This window comes from Aulostomus chinensis, chromosome 3, assembly GCF_037954235.1.
Source record: "Aulostomus chinensis isolate RoL2024-O1b breed Wild chromosome 3, RoL_Achi_v1.0, whole genome shotgun sequence".
In the NCBI taxonomy this organism is placed as follows: domain Eukaryota; kingdom Metazoa; phylum Chordata; class Actinopteri; order Syngnathiformes; family Aulostomidae; genus Aulostomus; species Aulostomus chinensis.
In genome coordinates this window covers 5,667,112-5,684,782 of record NC_141322.1, presented here as the reverse complement: position 1 = coordinate 5,684,782, position 17,671 = coordinate 5,667,112, and the positions used below count along the sequence as shown (strand labels likewise).

The 17,671-nt window shown below is 41.3% G+C and overlaps 2 protein-coding genes across 2 annotated transcripts in view; one reads left to right on the top strand and one right to left on the bottom strand.

Moving 5' to 3' along the window:
- Positions 1–2,720: 2,720 nt before the first annotated feature.
- Positions 2,721–17,183, top strand: LOC147267428 (calcium/calmodulin-dependent protein kinase type 1D-like). The gene is made up of 13 exons (XM_086198320.1): positions 2,721–2,815; positions 4,653–4,764; positions 10,497–10,622; positions 10,743–10,817; positions 11,080–11,218; positions 11,418–11,541; positions 12,420–12,495; positions 12,724–12,836; positions 14,062–14,140; positions 14,247–14,334; positions 14,897–15,237; positions 15,689–15,785; positions 15,869–17,183. The coding sequence occupies exons 1-12, from the start codon at positions 2,755–2,757 to the stop codon at positions 15,750–15,752; spliced, it is 1,398 nt and encodes a 465-aa protein (XP_086054446.1). The 5' UTR covers positions 2,721–2,754; the 3' UTR covers positions 15,753–15,785; positions 15,869–17,183.
- lamb3 (laminin subunit beta 3) overlaps positions 17,098–17,671 on the bottom strand; it is a 19,080-nt gene continuing 18,506 nt past the window's right edge. The window contains exon 23 of the mRNA XM_086198318.1: positions 17,098–17,569. Within this exon, the coding sequence (XP_086054444.1) occupies positions 17,430–17,569 (140 nt within the window). The 3' untranslated portion in view covers positions 17,098–17,429. The remainder of the gene's footprint in view (positions 17,570–17,671) is intronic.

The following is a 17,671-nucleotide window of genomic DNA, read 5'->3' as shown; positions in this document are numbered from 1 at the left end:
GTCTCTTCTTCTTCTGCGTCTCTTTCTACTTCTTCGATGTTTTAATGGCGATTGGGAAAGCAGCTTATGACTACGTTACCGCTACCAATTGGGTTGGAGTGAGGATGGAGAGGTTGTGAAGGAAACTAAACTAAAACTAATAATGAACTAATAAACTAACTGAACTAGACTTCATTTCACTAAATCAGTTTCTTTCAAAAAGCTAATAATTTTAGAGAATATCTTGCTTGCTGTATCCCTCAATAGACCTGATAAGGAGAAGTCCTGTTCAGCCTTGGTTTATCTCAAGATCATATTTACTACTATGTAGTAATGCATTCTCAGCTGTTTGGGATGGCTACAGACGGTGCATTTCCTGGGTGGATGATTTACTATTTAATGTAGCATGTGGTTGAGAACCCGTGTGACCTATTCTCAAACAAGTGATGATGTTTTCTTCTTTTCAGTTCCAGCCCTCTTCCTTCTTAAAACCAACATGCCTTTGTATGTAATACAGTTGTTTTCGGTATCATTGTTATCCTAGTACTCCTGCGACCAGTGTACTTGTAGTTCCTCTTGTTCAATTCACAAGAGTTGTTTGTTCAGTCGTTCAGTTCCCTCTGTGCCAACATGAGCAGGAATCCGAATGAACACGTTATTTTACCCTTAATTCTCATCCTTTACATTATTAAGAATATTTCATCTACAATCTGCCAACAGTAGGAGTAGGTTCACGTAAAAAATACTCATATAATAAATAAATAAAATTATATATATATATATATATATATATATATATATATATACATACAGTTGTCTGTCTTTTGCATCACCAAACCATCCCAACAGTAGGAGTAGGTTCACGTAAAAAATAAATAAATAAATTATATATATATATACATACTGTTGTCTGTCTTTTGCATCACCAAACCATCCCAAACTCATGTAATTAGTATAAGCTTGTCCCTGGAAATCACTCCCATTTATTAGCCCATTTGTACTTGCATTTTGTTGTTGACATAAAATGCATTGCAGCCTTTTATCCGATCCATCATTTCTTTTTAACCATTTATCTTTTTTCCCCTGTATGTTCTGTACTTGAATTGGAGCACCTGCAAAACAATAATTTCCCAAGCTATATTGTATAGTATTTCTGATTCTGTCAGTCATTGTCTTAAAGTACTTCATTCATTCATGTTTTTGTCTATTTTATGGATGGGGGGGGGGGCTGATTGTGACTCAGTTCTTCTTTGGAATGAACAATATGTGCAAACACTGAATGAATAGGAACATTATTGCATAGATGGAGTCCACAGTGCGCGCATTGTATTCTTAAAACTGAAGCACACAAGTGGACTTTCCTCTTTCAAGCAAACAGATTGTAATTCACAGTTGCCTTGTGTTTGCTAGAAATTCAAACTCTTTGTGAACAGGAGTTAAACTGAGACTAAATAAGTTCTTTTTGGAACAAAACAGCTTCTGCACATGTCAGGTGCCCACAATACAAAGGCACACTGTGTCATTTCTGTTTAGCTAATGTTTTCTGTGTGAATCAGTGCCAACCTTAACAGCCAATGTGGCTTCGTGGTCTGTTGCTCATCTCTGTACATTAGCTGCAGCTGATAGCCTCTGCATAATCAGCTTATAGCGTCCTGGAGCGTTGCATAACATCCCACTGTACTGCCGTCTGAAGTCTGTTCTAACTGAAAATGTGTTATGATAAAATTCTGCAGAAATGGAACCTTTCACATATTTAGGAGGACGGGGAACAATAATATGCACCACGGTCAATGTGTTATTTGATGTTTCCATGCAGTGTAAACTGAAAAAAGGTGTTAACTGAAACATAACAAAGCTCACATGAAATCGTGATCAGTTTCAAAAACGGCGGCGTCAGGAGTTAACTAAAGGTATCTCATTTCCAAGAGATGATGCAGACACATGAAGCCGATTTTATAGCTCAGACTGTAAATGTTGCAAGTGAGTTCTGTAGGTACTCTGATGCCTTCTCTGTCTGTAGGAAATACAAGAATTAGTACAACAGAAAAGGCTTCAAAATGACACAGGCAGTGTATCTTTTCTAAAAAGTGGTGCTTTTACTTGATGTACATTTGTTTGATTACACTGAGATTTAAATACAGATTTTTTTCTCGGTCGCCACATAAACGTCATCATTTCAGTTACTTTTCTATGACGCTCTGGCTTTTGTTTCTTCCCCAAAACTTCTGCGGACCTGGAAGATGCCGTTTTCAAATTCTATGACTTTTTTTGCTTCAAAATTTTCCATGAGCAAATGAACCCTGATTTTCTGAAACATACTTTTCCTCCGCTATTCTCTAAAGGGATGTTTCATATTTATAACATTTGCTAACATTTGACAAGGAAGTCATTAACAATCACTTTTCTCTACTCGTTATATCCTTAGCACATCGCACATGTAAAACTCAGATTTTTGTTTTTAATTGTATTTTTCACAAGCCTTGCACTTACTAGCACTAATGAGACTGAAGGTGCACCTATGTTTTTTGCTTATGTTAGCAATTTTTCTTCTCTTTGGGGTAGTTTTATATGTAATTTTTCAACAGCAATCTTACTAAGAAAATGCATTCCCTGTTTTTTGACGTAACACAAAGCTCAGAATCTCAGATTGTATTTCAAGTCTACGACAGAGGAGCTACTTTTTCCCGGAGTCTTTGAATGTAACAAGCCTGGTGACTGTTGAATGAGATGAATGAACGAGGCTCCACCCCTTGCGCGTGGAGAGCTGCAAACCACATGAGACAGTTAGGTATATCCACGGATGCCTCAACTCGACCATCTCTTCACCGCTCCTCAGGTAAAAAAAAACAAACTCCTTATTATACCTTTAATAATAGAATAAACTATTTTGCTGACTGTTTATACAAAATTCTCTGTATGCACTGCCTGTATGTACTAAGCTCCGTATGTTCATGAATCATCTTGAACTGTACTGTTAACAGTTTAAACTCAGAAAGATACCAAACTAGCACATTTTGGAGACCAACTGACTCTTGTGCTCCCAAACCTGTAACGCCTTTAACTTTTCATGGAAACTATACGTTATATTGAGAGATACCATCGTAAGCATTTTTTTAAAGTGCAATGTGAATTCACATGAATCCTCTGATCATGCAAACTTGAATTAAAACAGCGTCTAATATCAGACATAAGCCGCTTCCTTCAATGAATTCTTATTTGATTTTTGGGCCCATAAAAACAGCAGAAAATAACTTAAAATTTTCCAACAAATTTTTTTTTTTAGCTACACTGATTGCAAAATAACTTAATGATAATACTATGTGTAAGTTTATCCAAACAGACGGTTATTTACAAAAGTGTCTAAAGTGCAACCAAAAGAGAAAACCTAGCTTTAGAAATGATCCAATATAAACTGATATTAAGCTATAAATGTGCACTCACTGTTGTTTTCTTACAAATTGAATTGCATTTCTATATATTAGTAACTTTTATTTTACAAAAAGAAAAAAAAACAGTTACAGTATGAAATTTTCTAGTTTATGACACGATCAGAATGTGATCTCAAAAATCATGTCTTTTTCTTCGTCTGCAACGTTGACAGATTTTTCAAATTGTAGTTTCTTTTTCTCATATTGCATTTCAGTTAATCGTTTTTGAAAACATAGTGGCCTCTCAAGACGAGGATTATAAAACGACCTAGTTTTTGTCCTGTCAGGGAATCAGCTGCTAATCTGTTCCTTCAAAAGACACAAGGAAGCAGTAGAGGAGATGAGAGGCTGAGAGATTACCACTGCTATTTACCTCTTTAATCCGCTGTGCTTTTCAGTCTTGAGCAACTTGATAGGTTCAGAACAGCTTTAGCCTGTCAGGACCGGCCTCAGTCATGGACATGCAACTGTTTACATAACCAGAACACAAGGGGTGATGGGGTGACAACTTAAAGGGTTGTGGAACATGGAAAGGTCAGAAGTCAGGGAAAGCCTCATGTCCCACATCTGACTTTAACAAGTTCATCTGCCCACCACAAAGGTTCTAGTCTGCGCAGTCTCCTCTTCAGCAGAGTGACAGAGGGAATTATTTTATCTGACTTCTCTTGTTTCACAAAAAGACTTGGAAGTGCATGATTTTCACTTGGAATTGAAAATTCCAGGAATAAACTTCAGAGGGGACATAATGAGTAACTGAGCACTTAAAAGAAAAATTGTGCGGTGAAAAATCAAGCTGAATGTTTTGAGTCTAAAGAATGCGGGAATCATCAAAATAATTACCCCTCAAGATGCAACGCAAACGCCAATTTATTCGGGGAAATAACAAATGTGACAGAAACATTGAATCATACAGAAATTTCTAGAAATCCTCCAGTTTTTAAATCAATATTTGGGACCTGAGACAGCCATATGAAGCCATCTCCGTGTTACCTATGACGTGTACGAGGGAACCGGAGAGAACTCATCGACTTGCTTGGTCTGCAGTGATTGGTTGATTTTATTCTAACATCAGATGTTTTTGTGCCTGAAGCTAACCAGACAATAACCCCAGCACTGGTACATAATCAAACACTTTGAAATGATATTGGGAGTGCAGCCTCAGAGCGTGCTGGGGCCATCGAGCTCCATTTATGTTCTCCATTGACTGATGTAGCTCCTCAGTGTCTGATGTCATCTGTGGTACAGGAGTCTACGGCAACGTCAGAGCCAAGATGGGGCGGAAGGAGATCGTCTGCAGCTGGAAAAAAACCATTAGTAACATCAAGGATGTGTTTGACTTCAAGGGCAAAATGGGATCGTAAGTACCAGCGGAGAATGCAGACATAAGCCAAGTCAATCACATACAGGTCTTGAGGAAGAGTTTAGTCATGCAGCCATCTGATGAGGTTCAGCGACATGTGACTGCAGCTTACGACTTCAGTAAAAATGAAAACACAGAGCAAAATGCTCCTGGTGGTTTAACACAATCCATTTTATTTTTGCAGGGGTGAGTCGGTTTGTGCACAGGAGAAAAAGACTGCATTAATATTGAAGCAAGCTTTTTAACATTTTTATAGTTGCAACTACACACTCCAAAAAAGAGGGGGGGGATGTGACAAGAACAGTTCTGTACTCACAGGTAGACTTTTGAAGCATGTTTCCTCCAATGTGCATTTATTCCCTTCTACTGGTCTTCAACAAGCCGGAGCGGCCCTTGCGACTAACACAGACAGTACAAAGCAAACTGACATGTATGCCAACAAAGAAACAGGCATTTGTTCTCTTTAAGAGACCCACTGGTACCTGGATTTATGAGCATGCATGCTGCTCAAAAATACTCTTTCCTACCTGTGTATGTTGCAACTGCACATACTTTTACAGCCACCATGAAAACCCTGCATGGTTGTATTTTTATGCCTAACTAATGTTATACATGAAGTTGATATATTATAAAACGTTTGTTACCGTTTATAGTCAGTGTTCACCGTCTCCACTTTTTGTAAATGATAGAATTGTTGTGGCCGTTCAAGTTTCAGTTCAGTGCTGTAACTCATGGTTACAAACAGGAATCAAACATTGGTCTCCCCCTGAAAAGTCTGGTAAGATCCATCAACCTGCTTCTTTATGCTGATTTTCCTGCTATGAACAAAGCTCAAAAGGCGGGTGTGTACATGATATTGGCTGGTTAAGGTAAAGCTGTTACGTCTCATGTAGACAGCAAAGAGTGCTTTTTGCATCAAGAGGCATGAGAAAATGTCACTGTTTGATGAGCTACAAGTGTTGGTGTTTGTGTTGGTCATCATAGAATTTTTCTGTTGGGACCACAGTTGCTCATGAAACTGCTGTCTGGTTGTTCGACTCAACACCAAACTGACTGCATCATAGCATGGCAGGCTCAGACGTCCCACTGCAGATGGATGGATGGATGGATGAATGGATGGGAGAGTTAAATGATTCTGTCCATGTTTAGAGGGCTGTTCCTGGAATGAGTGCATGGAGTAGGGTTGCAGCAGTACACCATGGTAGAAACATTGATGTGTCCTTGAACACAGCACTTGTACACAGTCCTGTGGGCATCATAATCAGACGCCGAGGACAGCTCACCTGACAGCTCTCGACATGAAGGAGTACTGGACTACTCGGGGCTCCTTGGAGATGTCTGAGCCTCTGACCCTTGTAGATTGTATTTCTTCAGTTGCTTTCCATATCTCAAGACCTCAAGTGACGGTGTGAATATAAACAAACAGGTAAAATGAGAGTTTTACCTCCTGACTCAGCTCTCTAGGGGATCCATCCAGCCTGCACATAACAGCTCCACCTTACCTTCACTCATGTTTAAGACCCTGAGACCCATGGACTCCTTCAGTAGGAAGTGTTACTCAACCAGAGGGAAAATCCACCGTTAGGCAGAAAACCGTAGAGCCTCTGGAAGTTATGATCCTCGTCCTGACTACTTCATACTCAGTCAAGTCAAGTCAATTTTATTTGTACGGCACCAAATCCCAACAAAAGTTATCTCATGACACTTTACAGGTAGAGCAGGTCCAGAACCACACTCCTTCAATGAATTTACACCCAACAATTCTCCATCAGCAGCACATCCTGCAACAGCGGCGACGAAAACCTTCCTTTTAACAGGCAGGAACGTCGAGCAGATCCAGGATCAGTGGGGACGGCCTTCTGCTTTGACCGGTTGGGGGGAAAGAGAGCAGGAGAGTGGAGCAGAGACAAAGACAGATAATGGAGGAAGACTGAGATACAGAAGGAAAGAGAGGGACAGAGATAAAGAGAGAGAGAGAAAGGAGGAGAGAATGAGATTTGTGGTTCTCCTCATCTGCTGTATACACATTGGGACCAAACCTGCTTGACACATTCTTCAATTACAGTTGTTTCATGGTTTGATCAAAAACAACAACAACAACAAAAAAAACAACAACAACAATAACGACTAAAATCCTCAGAATGGTGTAGGAAACCTGTAAGTAAGTTAGCACTGTTGTACATCAGGTTCCCTCATCTCCAAGCCTTTTGGATGATTATCTGTTGAAATCTGTGGTTCACATTAGGGTTATATATCTTTGACAATTTGTGCCAGAGGGAAAAAAAATAAGTAGTGTTTAAGAGTCTTAAAAATGGGGGTTGCTAATAATCAGCTGAACAAGACCACAAATGCCATCACAACAAAAGCAGTAGCGTGAAGCTCGATGTGGTGACGCTGAGTTAGGCATCGACATGGAAGCTTGTTCTTAGCATTACGTTCGCTTTGTACATCTAAGGATTGCTTTATCTATAAAACTGGTGTTTTGCTGAACAAAACGGGGACTTTTGTTCTCAAAATAGCTTACTTTCTGGAATAAGTGAAAACCTCGTGTAAGAATTCGATTGGCTTTTGGTTAAGGGAACCCATTGCTAGCGTCTGGGTTGACCCACGTACTATACAGCAGTATAGTGCAATGGTGCAATAAAATAATTGTGTAATATCATGTAGTGTGGCATGTGACAGTCACAATACTGACAGTCATCAATTTAAATCTCTCTTGTCCCACTAATGGAGAGGCTAACTGCTCTCTACCCTCCCAATGGCCAGGCCCAGATTTGAGGATTATCCTTTCAGCACCTTCACCAGAGTGTGATTTATCAATGGAACCTCTCGTGGGGCCTTGTGTAATCCACTCAGAACTGAACCTGCCAGCAGGGCGTGTTACATTTTGATCTGCTGGTGGACTCCAGAGTTGCATGATTGATTGTAAGGTTCATTAGCTTACCACTGTATAAATATAATCACATGTTAACTGAGTTAAAATGCTAAAATCATAATGAAAGAATAAGTAAAGTTGGCAGTGTGAACATCTTCCGTGCACAGAGGTGTTGTATTTTTATTCCAGGTATTATTATGTTCAAATTGTTTTCACATAATAGACTAAAAAGAACAGCCTGTGAGTAAGGAAGTTAAATGAAGTGCAGTTGTTGCAGCCTCAGGGCTGTCCTGCAAAGCTGCTTAAGGCTCTCTGTCATTGACTGGCTGTGACTGAGCCGGGTTGTTGTGTGTGTGTGTGTGTGTGTGTGTGTGTGTGTGTGTGTGTGTGTGTGTGTGTGTGTGTGTGTGTGTGTGTGTGTGTGTGTGTGTGTAACCTGGGCACTGACGTCAGAGCCGGCCTGCAGGAACATCCTAGCACCACTTCATTAAAGGATTAAGAGTCTGGATGACTATATCGGTGTGTGTGTGTGTCCTGGGTGTGAGAGATGGGAGTGATATAAGCAGGGGTGTATGTGGGTATACAGTGCATGAGGCACAAACATGTGAAACTCCACATGTATGTTCCTTTGTAAATCTGTTTGCCAGGGCTTGTCATTTTCAATCAAAGCTGTATATTTATGGGTTTGTTTGCACCATTTTAATTTGTTTATCCTTTTCAAGGCATGAGAAAACTTACTTTTTCAACAAAGTCCCTCTAGGGAAGTTTCCCCACCCTACAGCCATCATATATCAGGAATAACGAGGGTTGGTGATGTTGCTGAAATGTTTTATCAATGCGACTGTAATTGAATACGATAGCAACATTATATATCATGATAGAATTCTGTAACCTTTGTTTTGATTGAAATAACCATTTAATACGTCCTTCTTTTATTTAAAAAATGCACGATGAAACAAGAACAAGAGCAAATGAAGTGCATCGTGTACCTCTTGTTACATTTTAAAGTTTGCAAGTCTGGGTTGACAGATACAAGTCAATACATTTCAGGGGAAAGGAGCTACAAATAGCATCTTTATTTGATTCCTGCGTGTCCCACACAATTGATGGACCCTCGTGGTTACAAACACATTTTTTGCAAAACATTTCACAGGTCAGGCCCATCGTCCAGCATTTCATTTTTTCATTCAACAACTCGACAGAACCTGTTTGAGAGTGAGAGCAGCTTCTATTCATGTGCTTGTCATTTGTTTGCGATCAGATTTCATCAAGCATTACTCTTGTCTGATGTCTATCTGCACCTGAAGTTGTGAGAAGCAAACTCACACAATATGATATGATATGAATTTATAGAATTTTCAATCACACATCAATTTCCAACAATTCTTGTGTGTTTGTGCATGTTTCTTTTTTTCAGACAAGGAAGCGTTTTGGGGAAATATTCACCTCATGAACTGTCATGTCATGTGTTGTTCAGTAACAGCCACATAGAGACATAGCCCAATCACCACAGTGTTAAGTGTGAAGAACAAGTTTGAGCCAAAATGAGTAGAAAGTGGACAAAATTAATGGAAAACATCAAAGTGATTATAAAACTTAGTGGAGACTCTACCTACAACAAGTCACCTCAGAAATGTTAGCGGTGATCACAATACTACGCCAGCAACAGTCTATCCCTGCTAATGAACACTGCTATTCATCTTGGGAGCCAGTAGGGGGCAGACATGTGACCCGTTACTGAATAAACTGTAATCTTGCAACACCACTGTAAACACAGAGAATCTGTTTAAACAAGAACAAGCTCTTTTTTTTTTTTTTTGGACAACCGCATCTAAAATAAAACTTCTCTTGAAATTTAAACTGAATATCTCTGACACGCAGTTACCCTAAAAGAACCATGATCAGAGGACCCGATCACGGACGCCTCCTCAGTCACAAAAGTTGATACAGAGATTTCTGCAGCGCATTTGTAAAAATGTCCACCTTAGTGATCCACTACAGTATTTTGCAGCAGAAGCATCAGGTGTGACAAGTCAGTTTCGGCAGTTGCTTTTAAACCCTCCTCCCCCATCTGTCTTGACCAGGCTGTGTAAAAAAGCCTGAAGCATGTGGGACTAGTGGTTGTAGTAGGAACTTCTACTTTTAGGACACGTTTCCAAGGGCCTGAAAACTCCCTGAAGTTGTCTGAGACTGGGCTTGAGCGTGTACAAACACACAGCTTTGTTTGGAAAAAGGTTTTTGATGTGCATGGGATTAGATTAGATTGTTGTTCTCATAATGGAGGACAGATTTTTCACAATGCTTGGAGGGAGTTTGTCAAACAAAACTTAGGCCATCTTGAAAATCCTGCATCAACTGATAGGTTCTAAACATGTATCAGGCCTTTGGGATGCTCTAAAACGTTCCACATACCACGGGACTCCTTAATGTTTCGATTTGATGTATCAAATGAGCCCCCCCCCCCCCCCGATATGTGAGATAAGATATAATGATACTTTATTGTCAGTTTCACTCTGGGATTTTTTCGTGCTTTCACTCGGCAGCTCCATTACAAAAATCATACACAGATTTTACAAAAAGAAGCCTGATGCTGTGCACATTTATCATCTCAGACTTTACAATCTGCAATAAAAGGTACTGAGGTTAAAGGTAATGTAGTTAAAGGTACTGCCAAAGATCTGCTCCCATCCTCTGACGGGTCATATTTATTTCAGTATTTATTCATGCAAGAATTAAAAAAATAGAGAAATAAAATGATAATGATAAGTGCTTGAAATGCTGTGCCCTGCATGGGTGATGCTAATGTTTACCAACCCTCTTCTCTTTTTCCCTCTGTCCTTGCTGTTTTGTGTAGGGGGTCTTTTTCAGAAGTGTTTATGGTGAGGGAGAAGGCCACCGGGAAACTGTATGCTCTGAAATGTCTGAAGAAAAAACATCTCACTCATAGCAACCTGGAAAATGAAATCAACGTGCTGAGGAGGTAAAGCTCACACGCCCGCATGTCAGCCCTTGTCGTTGACATCGTACATCCCCTAACCCCTAAATTCAGTGTAAATGTGGGCTTCTGAGGACAGCGGCCGACTCTCTTGTGTGATTTCAGGATACAGCATGAGAATGTGGTGGGCCTGGAGGATTTCTACGAGAGTCGAACTCATTATTACCTGGTCATGCAACTGTAAGTGTTTTCTCTGTCTTATCTTGGTTGTAAAGATTGACAGATGTAGTTAGTAGTTACTGAATGTAAAAACAGGAACAGTATCACCAGAACACACAGCTGCAACATGTATGTGGTGACCACATGCTCTATCATGCATAGACTTGTTAAAATGCTCAGAGAGTTTCACCAACCCCTCAACTGAATAGATCCAACAGAGGAAGTCAGCGGTTCCCCTACAAAAACAGAAAATGAGGATTTTTTTTATGAATGTGTGTTGCAGCGTGTCAGGAGGGGAGCTATTTGATCGTATTTTAGATAAAGGGGTTTTCACGGAGAAGGACGCCAGCTCAGTCATCAAGCAGGTGCTGGAGGCGGTCAGCTACCTGCATGAAAACAGCATCGTACACAGGGACCTGAAGGTAAGTCTCACAAATGCCACACACACACACACACACACACACACACACACACACACACACACACGCACGGAAATCTATATGCAAACACAATTTCTGAAACATCTATCACTGTTCTCTTTACCTGTCTCTTATCCTGTATTTGTATGTGCGTGTGTGCGTGTGTGCGTGCATGTGTGTGTGTGTGTGTGTGTGTGTGCAGCCTGAAAACCTGCTGTACTACAACACAGACGAGAATGCAAAGATCATGGTCAGTGACTTTGGGCTGTCGAAGACATTGGAGCACGGTGTGATGTCCACAACCTGTGGAACACCAGGATATGTCGGTGAGCTGCCGAGCAGAGGGGCACATGCAGGAATCTCAATACACCTGACGCTTTTAAATGACCACATGCTCAAATAGTGAAATCATATTTTACTTAATAGCTGAATTCAATGGCGATTCACCATCATACATTTGGACAACTGGGAAAAAGTCCTGATTGCTTCAAAAATGTCACTCACAGCCAAAACCAACAGCAACACTTCCCCAGCCCCTCCTGTACGGTGCTGAAGGCATTCACGAGTCATCCAGGTCCAATTCATAGCAAGTTCCTTCACTGTGAGCTATAATCCCTCGTTTTATGAACAAAATTTACCACGAACACATTTGCTTGTAACTGCAATTACTAAGAAGTTGTAGAGGTAGTTGGAATAGGTGCGCAGGTAACTTGTGCATGAGTACATTCTTCATCCGGTGACTCAGGGATGATTTCAGTAAAACAAGGACATTTCTTTCTTTTGGTACTTTTTTTTTTTTTTTTTTTGCCAAATTGCTGCATCACGCAGCATCCCCACCTTCATGGTTGTGATGTTTAAAGGTTCAAGACCTTTAAAGAAATACATGCTGCTACGTGCAGCCTCTGCTTTGGTAAAACACAGTCCTTTTGTCCATGAAAGTAAAGGCTTACATAAAACTAAGCAAGGACCATATCAAACAATGGAGAAGCTGTTCTGGAAAAAAAAAATCAGTTAATTGATAAATTACAATACAGTAGGAATGGTAGCCCTTGAAATGACACCGAAAAATAGGGCTCAGTGCTAAGCAGCTAAGAACCATTGTGAATTACAACGATGGCTCACACAGAAAGAAAAATACTGCGTCTTTACGGAACACTTCCTCTTGTTTATCACCGTTTTAACCGCCGTCCATGTCCCTCCGTAGCTCCGGAGGTTTTGGCCCAGAAACCCTACAGCAAAGCAGTGGACTGCTGGTCCATTGGAGTTATCACTTATATCCTGTAAGTACAAGTCAGTTCTTATCTTTTATCACTCATTCATTTAAAGGAATCCTTACAGGCGCGATCGAGGAGTCATGAGATGTTTGTAACCACAGAAATCTTGGATTAGTTGTGATCCGGTCTAATCATGTTAACTGGTTTGATGGGTTGATGGTACCTCAGTAACGGGTGGTGAACCATTAATTGTTTATGTGAGTGTGTGTGTGTGTGCCTGTGTGTGTGTTGCAGGCTTAGCGGCTACCCTCCGTTCTTTGAGGAGAGTGAGACTCGGCTGTTTTCAAAGATCATGAGAGCGGAGTACCACTTCCACTCACCCTTCTGGGACGAGATCTCTGACTCAGGTAAAAGGATACGTAGGAGCAGCAGTGACAATCAAGAAGAATTATCTCTGATCACAAAGTATATAAAAAAAGTGCTTTAAATTAAAATGAACACATTTTAGCTCCGCGTTTACTTTGAGAAACTTCCATGCAGGCTTGCCAATGAAAAATGCTTCAAGATGATATTTACAAATAAACAAGATATGGAAATCTTTTCCAAACGTGGAGTGGAAGCTAAATATAGACCAGGATTTGTACAAGCGCTGAACCCATTATAGACCGGCAGCAAACTCACTGACATCACCTCCTGAGGACAGCGGGGGGGACTTGACCTGTTTGGATTACATCAGATGTTTTTACCGGAGATGGAGGAGGGACAGCTCTGGCCTGACAGCAGTAAGGATTCAGGGCTATTAACTGCGTCAGACACTGGTGAAATGTCCTCGTAACCTAAAAAAAAAAATTGTAACATACAACAAGGGAAAAGTGTGTGATTTTTTTTTTTTGGATGATGCCTTATATATATGTGTGTGTGTGTGTGTGTGTGTGTGTGTGTGTGTGTGTGTGTGTGTGTGCGTGCGTGCGTGCGTGCGTGCGTGCGTGTGTGTGTGTGTGTGTGAGAGTTAAGCTCTTAGAGAAATGCTGGGTTTTCTGTAAATCCATGGCTCAACTCTGACCCGACTATGATAATGATTTCGTGCTTTTAACGGACTTGGCACTTCTTAAAAAAAGTACATGTTTTTTCGGGTATTATTGGTTTCGTTTGTGGAGCTGAAGCCTGGTGTAGGGGCTGCGCTCTGGTGATCCAAAATAGACTGAGTCATAATTTGTCCTCGATCTCGCTGATGATCTGCTCCTGAAGAAGATCTACTGTCTCTCATTAGGTTGCGGTTTAGAGCACCTCAAGGAAAGCCAGTGCAGCTAAGCTCCCTTTCGCTGCCGCAGCTCAGCCTCATACAGTATAAACTCTCCACTTGGTGTGGTGTGGTGTGTACTTACAACAGCTCATCTATTTTCATCTCATCAGATATTTGAAATGTATCAAACATGTCCTGTATCAAGATGTATATTTCAGATTATTATTTTGCTTTGACTAAAAATGTTTTCCTTGTAAAACGTGAGCTTCAATTTGATATTTTATTTTGTTTTATTCTACTTTATTTCATTTCATTTTATTCTGTTTTACTCGTGCCTGAGGTCAGAGTGCTAATTAGAGGCTAACAGCATCTCTGTCGTGTCTCATTAGCCAAAGACTTCATCAGGAATATGATGGAGAAAAACCCCACAAAACGCTTCACCACCGAACAAGCACTCAGACACCCCTGGTTAGTGTCTTGCACGCACACACGCAGACAGACACATACACACACTCACACACATGCACATTCTGTATTCTTTCTTAACTAACAAATGTCACTGGCTTGGTTGCAGGATTTCTGGGAATGCAGCGAAGGACCTGGACATATATCAGTCTGTCTGTGAACAGTTGGAGAGAAACTTTGCCAAATCCAAATGGAGGGTGAGTAACTCTGCTGCGTGTCTGTTTTATATTTCAACAAAATTTGCTTTTGTTATCAAAAGAAGATCAACATAAGCTGAGCTTACCACTCTACAAGCTGCTCGGATACATGGTGTATGATTCCATATTTAAACAGAGATGTGTCTTGGCACGGTGGTGCAGTGGTCAGCACTGTCGCCTCAAAGCAAAAAGGTTCCAGGTTCGAGCCCCGGCTGGAGCACGGGGTCTTTCTGTGTGGAGTCTGCATGTTCTCCCTGTGCCTGCGTGGGTTCTCTCTGGTACTCCGGCTTCCTTCCACAGTCCAAAGACATCAAGAGGGGACTAGGCTGATTGGATACTCTAAATTGACCATAGGTGTGACTGTGAGTGTGAATGGTTGTCTGTCTATATTTGTTGGCCCTGCAATGGACTGGCGACCTGTCCAGGGTGAACCTCTTGCCCGAATGCTGCTGGGATAGGCTCCAGCCCCCATGACCCTTAACAGGATAAGTGGTAGAAAATGGATGGATGTGTCTTGGAACCAGCAATGGCACCAAAGTAACCCTCTTTCTTTTCCCAACAGCAAGCCTTCAATGCAAGTGCAGCCATCCACCACATGAAGAAACTACAGTTGTCTCACGGTGACTCCTCCTCCACACCTCACTCCCTGCCCAACATCATTGTACACTCCTCCTCCCAGGATGACCTGCAGCCACTGGAACCCTGTCAAGATGAGGCTCCGGCTCTGGACCCAAATGGAAATCTTGTCCATCTGTCTTGCAATAGTTCTGAGCCCAGCAGGGGTCTCTGCCCAGCACTCAGAGGAAGCCACAGTGAGCCTGGCAACATGCTGCCCATCAGTGAGCCTAGAGAAATCCACCCCTTCCATTCAGACGGTGACACTCCATTCAGGACATCCAAAAGGTGAGACATACGACCCCTTTGCAATCATCCCAGAAGGTCAGTACGCTGTTGTAGCGCAGGATTAACAAAGATGGAGGAAGAAGACGTCAGGAATGAGAGATCCGCCTACGCCAGTGAAGCTATGACCTAACATCGCCTGCATGAACTAGGAGGAAACTGTCATTTAAGTGTCATATAGTGAAATCTTGAAGTCTAAGATCTGCCGAAGCTAGCGATGATCTCTTCGAACATTTCGGAAGTTTTGATGATGGTAAGCTTGCTACGGTAGTCACCCAACAACAGTTACCGTTACTATTTGTGAACAGACTCCAAAATTTGCAGGTACATCATCTGTGCCGTAGGTGAAATGATAAGAAATACCCGCTCCGCTAGAGAGCCCTCCTACAGCTCTTCTTCAGCCACGTGGTCGAGCTAATGTGTTGATGGATCCTGCTTGTGTGTTGTGTCTCAGCCTGGATGCTGTGGCTCAGAGGAAGGAGCCCTCTTTCCAGTCTGGAGTTTGCTCTGTCATGTGACTGTCCGATTGAGCTGAGACAAATCTCCCTCAGGTAAAAACCTTGCCTTTCATTGGATTTCTGAACAAATCAAAACCAGCCAGTAAATGAAACGTCTGTTTTTCATTCTCTTTCAGTTAACTGCACTTGGGGAAATTTCCCAACGCATCTGCTGCTCAGCTTGCTCGTTATGGTCCTTGGTGGAAGAAACCCGATGAAAGACTCCTGCAGCAACTGGACTGCAGAGACACTTGGACTGGAACAGCTGTGAACTCTGAATCCAAAGACATGGAAGTCAAGCAAAAATATTACCAGGCTTTGGCTTTGCTTTGTTTTCTCAGTTCTGATATTCTTTATTGTATGTTCATGCCAACACATCATTGTACTAAACAAACCGAAATGTATTTTCTTGTCTTGAATAGGTGTAGACGACGTATGCAATTATGATCGTTGATGTACGATTATTTAGCGATTTATCAGACCGATATGCAGAACTGTGACTTCTCATAGCTTGTCTGAGCTTTACATTCATAGCTATGAATATTCAGAGCCGTGTTATACGATTGCTATTTTATCTGCATTTCCTCTTTAATCCTGGACAGAAAAATTGCCCCCACATCAATCAGTATCACTCTTTTGCCTTCTGCGTGAAGTTTAGAAAACCAAACTGAAAGATTTTAATTGGAAAAATTAGAAAAAAAAAAATTCTAAGGACAAAGGCAGAATACTGAGACTAAAATCAAACTTAAAAGATTTTTTTTCCGAAGTAAAATTGTAGTTTTTGGCGGTAATCCTCTTTCGTAGGGATGGGTAAAGTTTGCCCTTTTCACAGCTGTATTTTTGAAATGTTTTTGACGGCAACACAATGATTCCTGAAGTGCAACAACAGTTTTTCACAACACTTGCTGTCAAAATGGCTGCCATGAAGAGAGTACATGAAAACCTCCCAGTGTATGTTGGGGTGAGTCATTTGAGTAGCGTTGACCCCTGCAATTTAATCCCTCCAGGTACCACGTACACGGTCAGGATTTCTAAATCCAGTTTTGTTTGCACAAATACACAGGATGGAAAATGTTGTTCTGAGATTAAACTTCACCCTGAGGTGAAGGCACTGCTACACAGTAGCCAGGTTCTTTCTGATGTTTGTCATCCGTGCACGCAAGCTGCTTCCAAACTGATCAAGTGCCACAGGCTGGCTGACACTGGAGTCATGTCACAGATGATCCTGCATTCAACATGCACACTCGTTTTATTTTTTTTAAATAATTTTCTCAATAAATATGTAGTGACTGTTTTTCCTGCTTGTTGCCTTGAATGCACAGCTGCAGTTCCCTGCCCACCACTCAGAATGAACCGAAGACACAAATATAAGTAAAGCTTTTATGTAAATATTGCACTTTCTGCAAGAACAGAAGAATAAACAAAGAATAAATAATGAAATGTGGTACAATGTTCACAGTGGAGCGAGGTTTGTGTTTTCATGCTGTATCCTAGAGCTGTACGTCTGCTGTGTCCTTATCGAATACTCAATGCATGTTATTTCATAACAGAGTCCCTTTCTCCCCCGACAGCGCAGCTACTCGTGTGTCACTTCTCCTTTTAATTATTAGGATGGTCGGTCATTGAAAATGTGGATTCTGGAGGAAAGCTGTGATGTGTGAGGGAGGTTCAGGTGCTGTGAGGGCCGCTGGGTTGCTCTCAGCCCTGGCAGGTGCTGAGGTCGTGGGCTTTCTTTCGAAGTTGTGCCAAAAGGTCTTCAAGCTTTGTATCAAGTCCCTCAAGCTTTGTTGACTTCTGTAGGATCTCCTCCTGCAGGTCCCTCAGGGTGTCTGCCTTCCCTGTGGAAAGACAGAGTACAAAGAGTAACAAACCATTCCTCTATCATCCGCTTTGTCTCCACCTTTACAATTAGATGCCGTACATGAGTTGACTGGAGATCT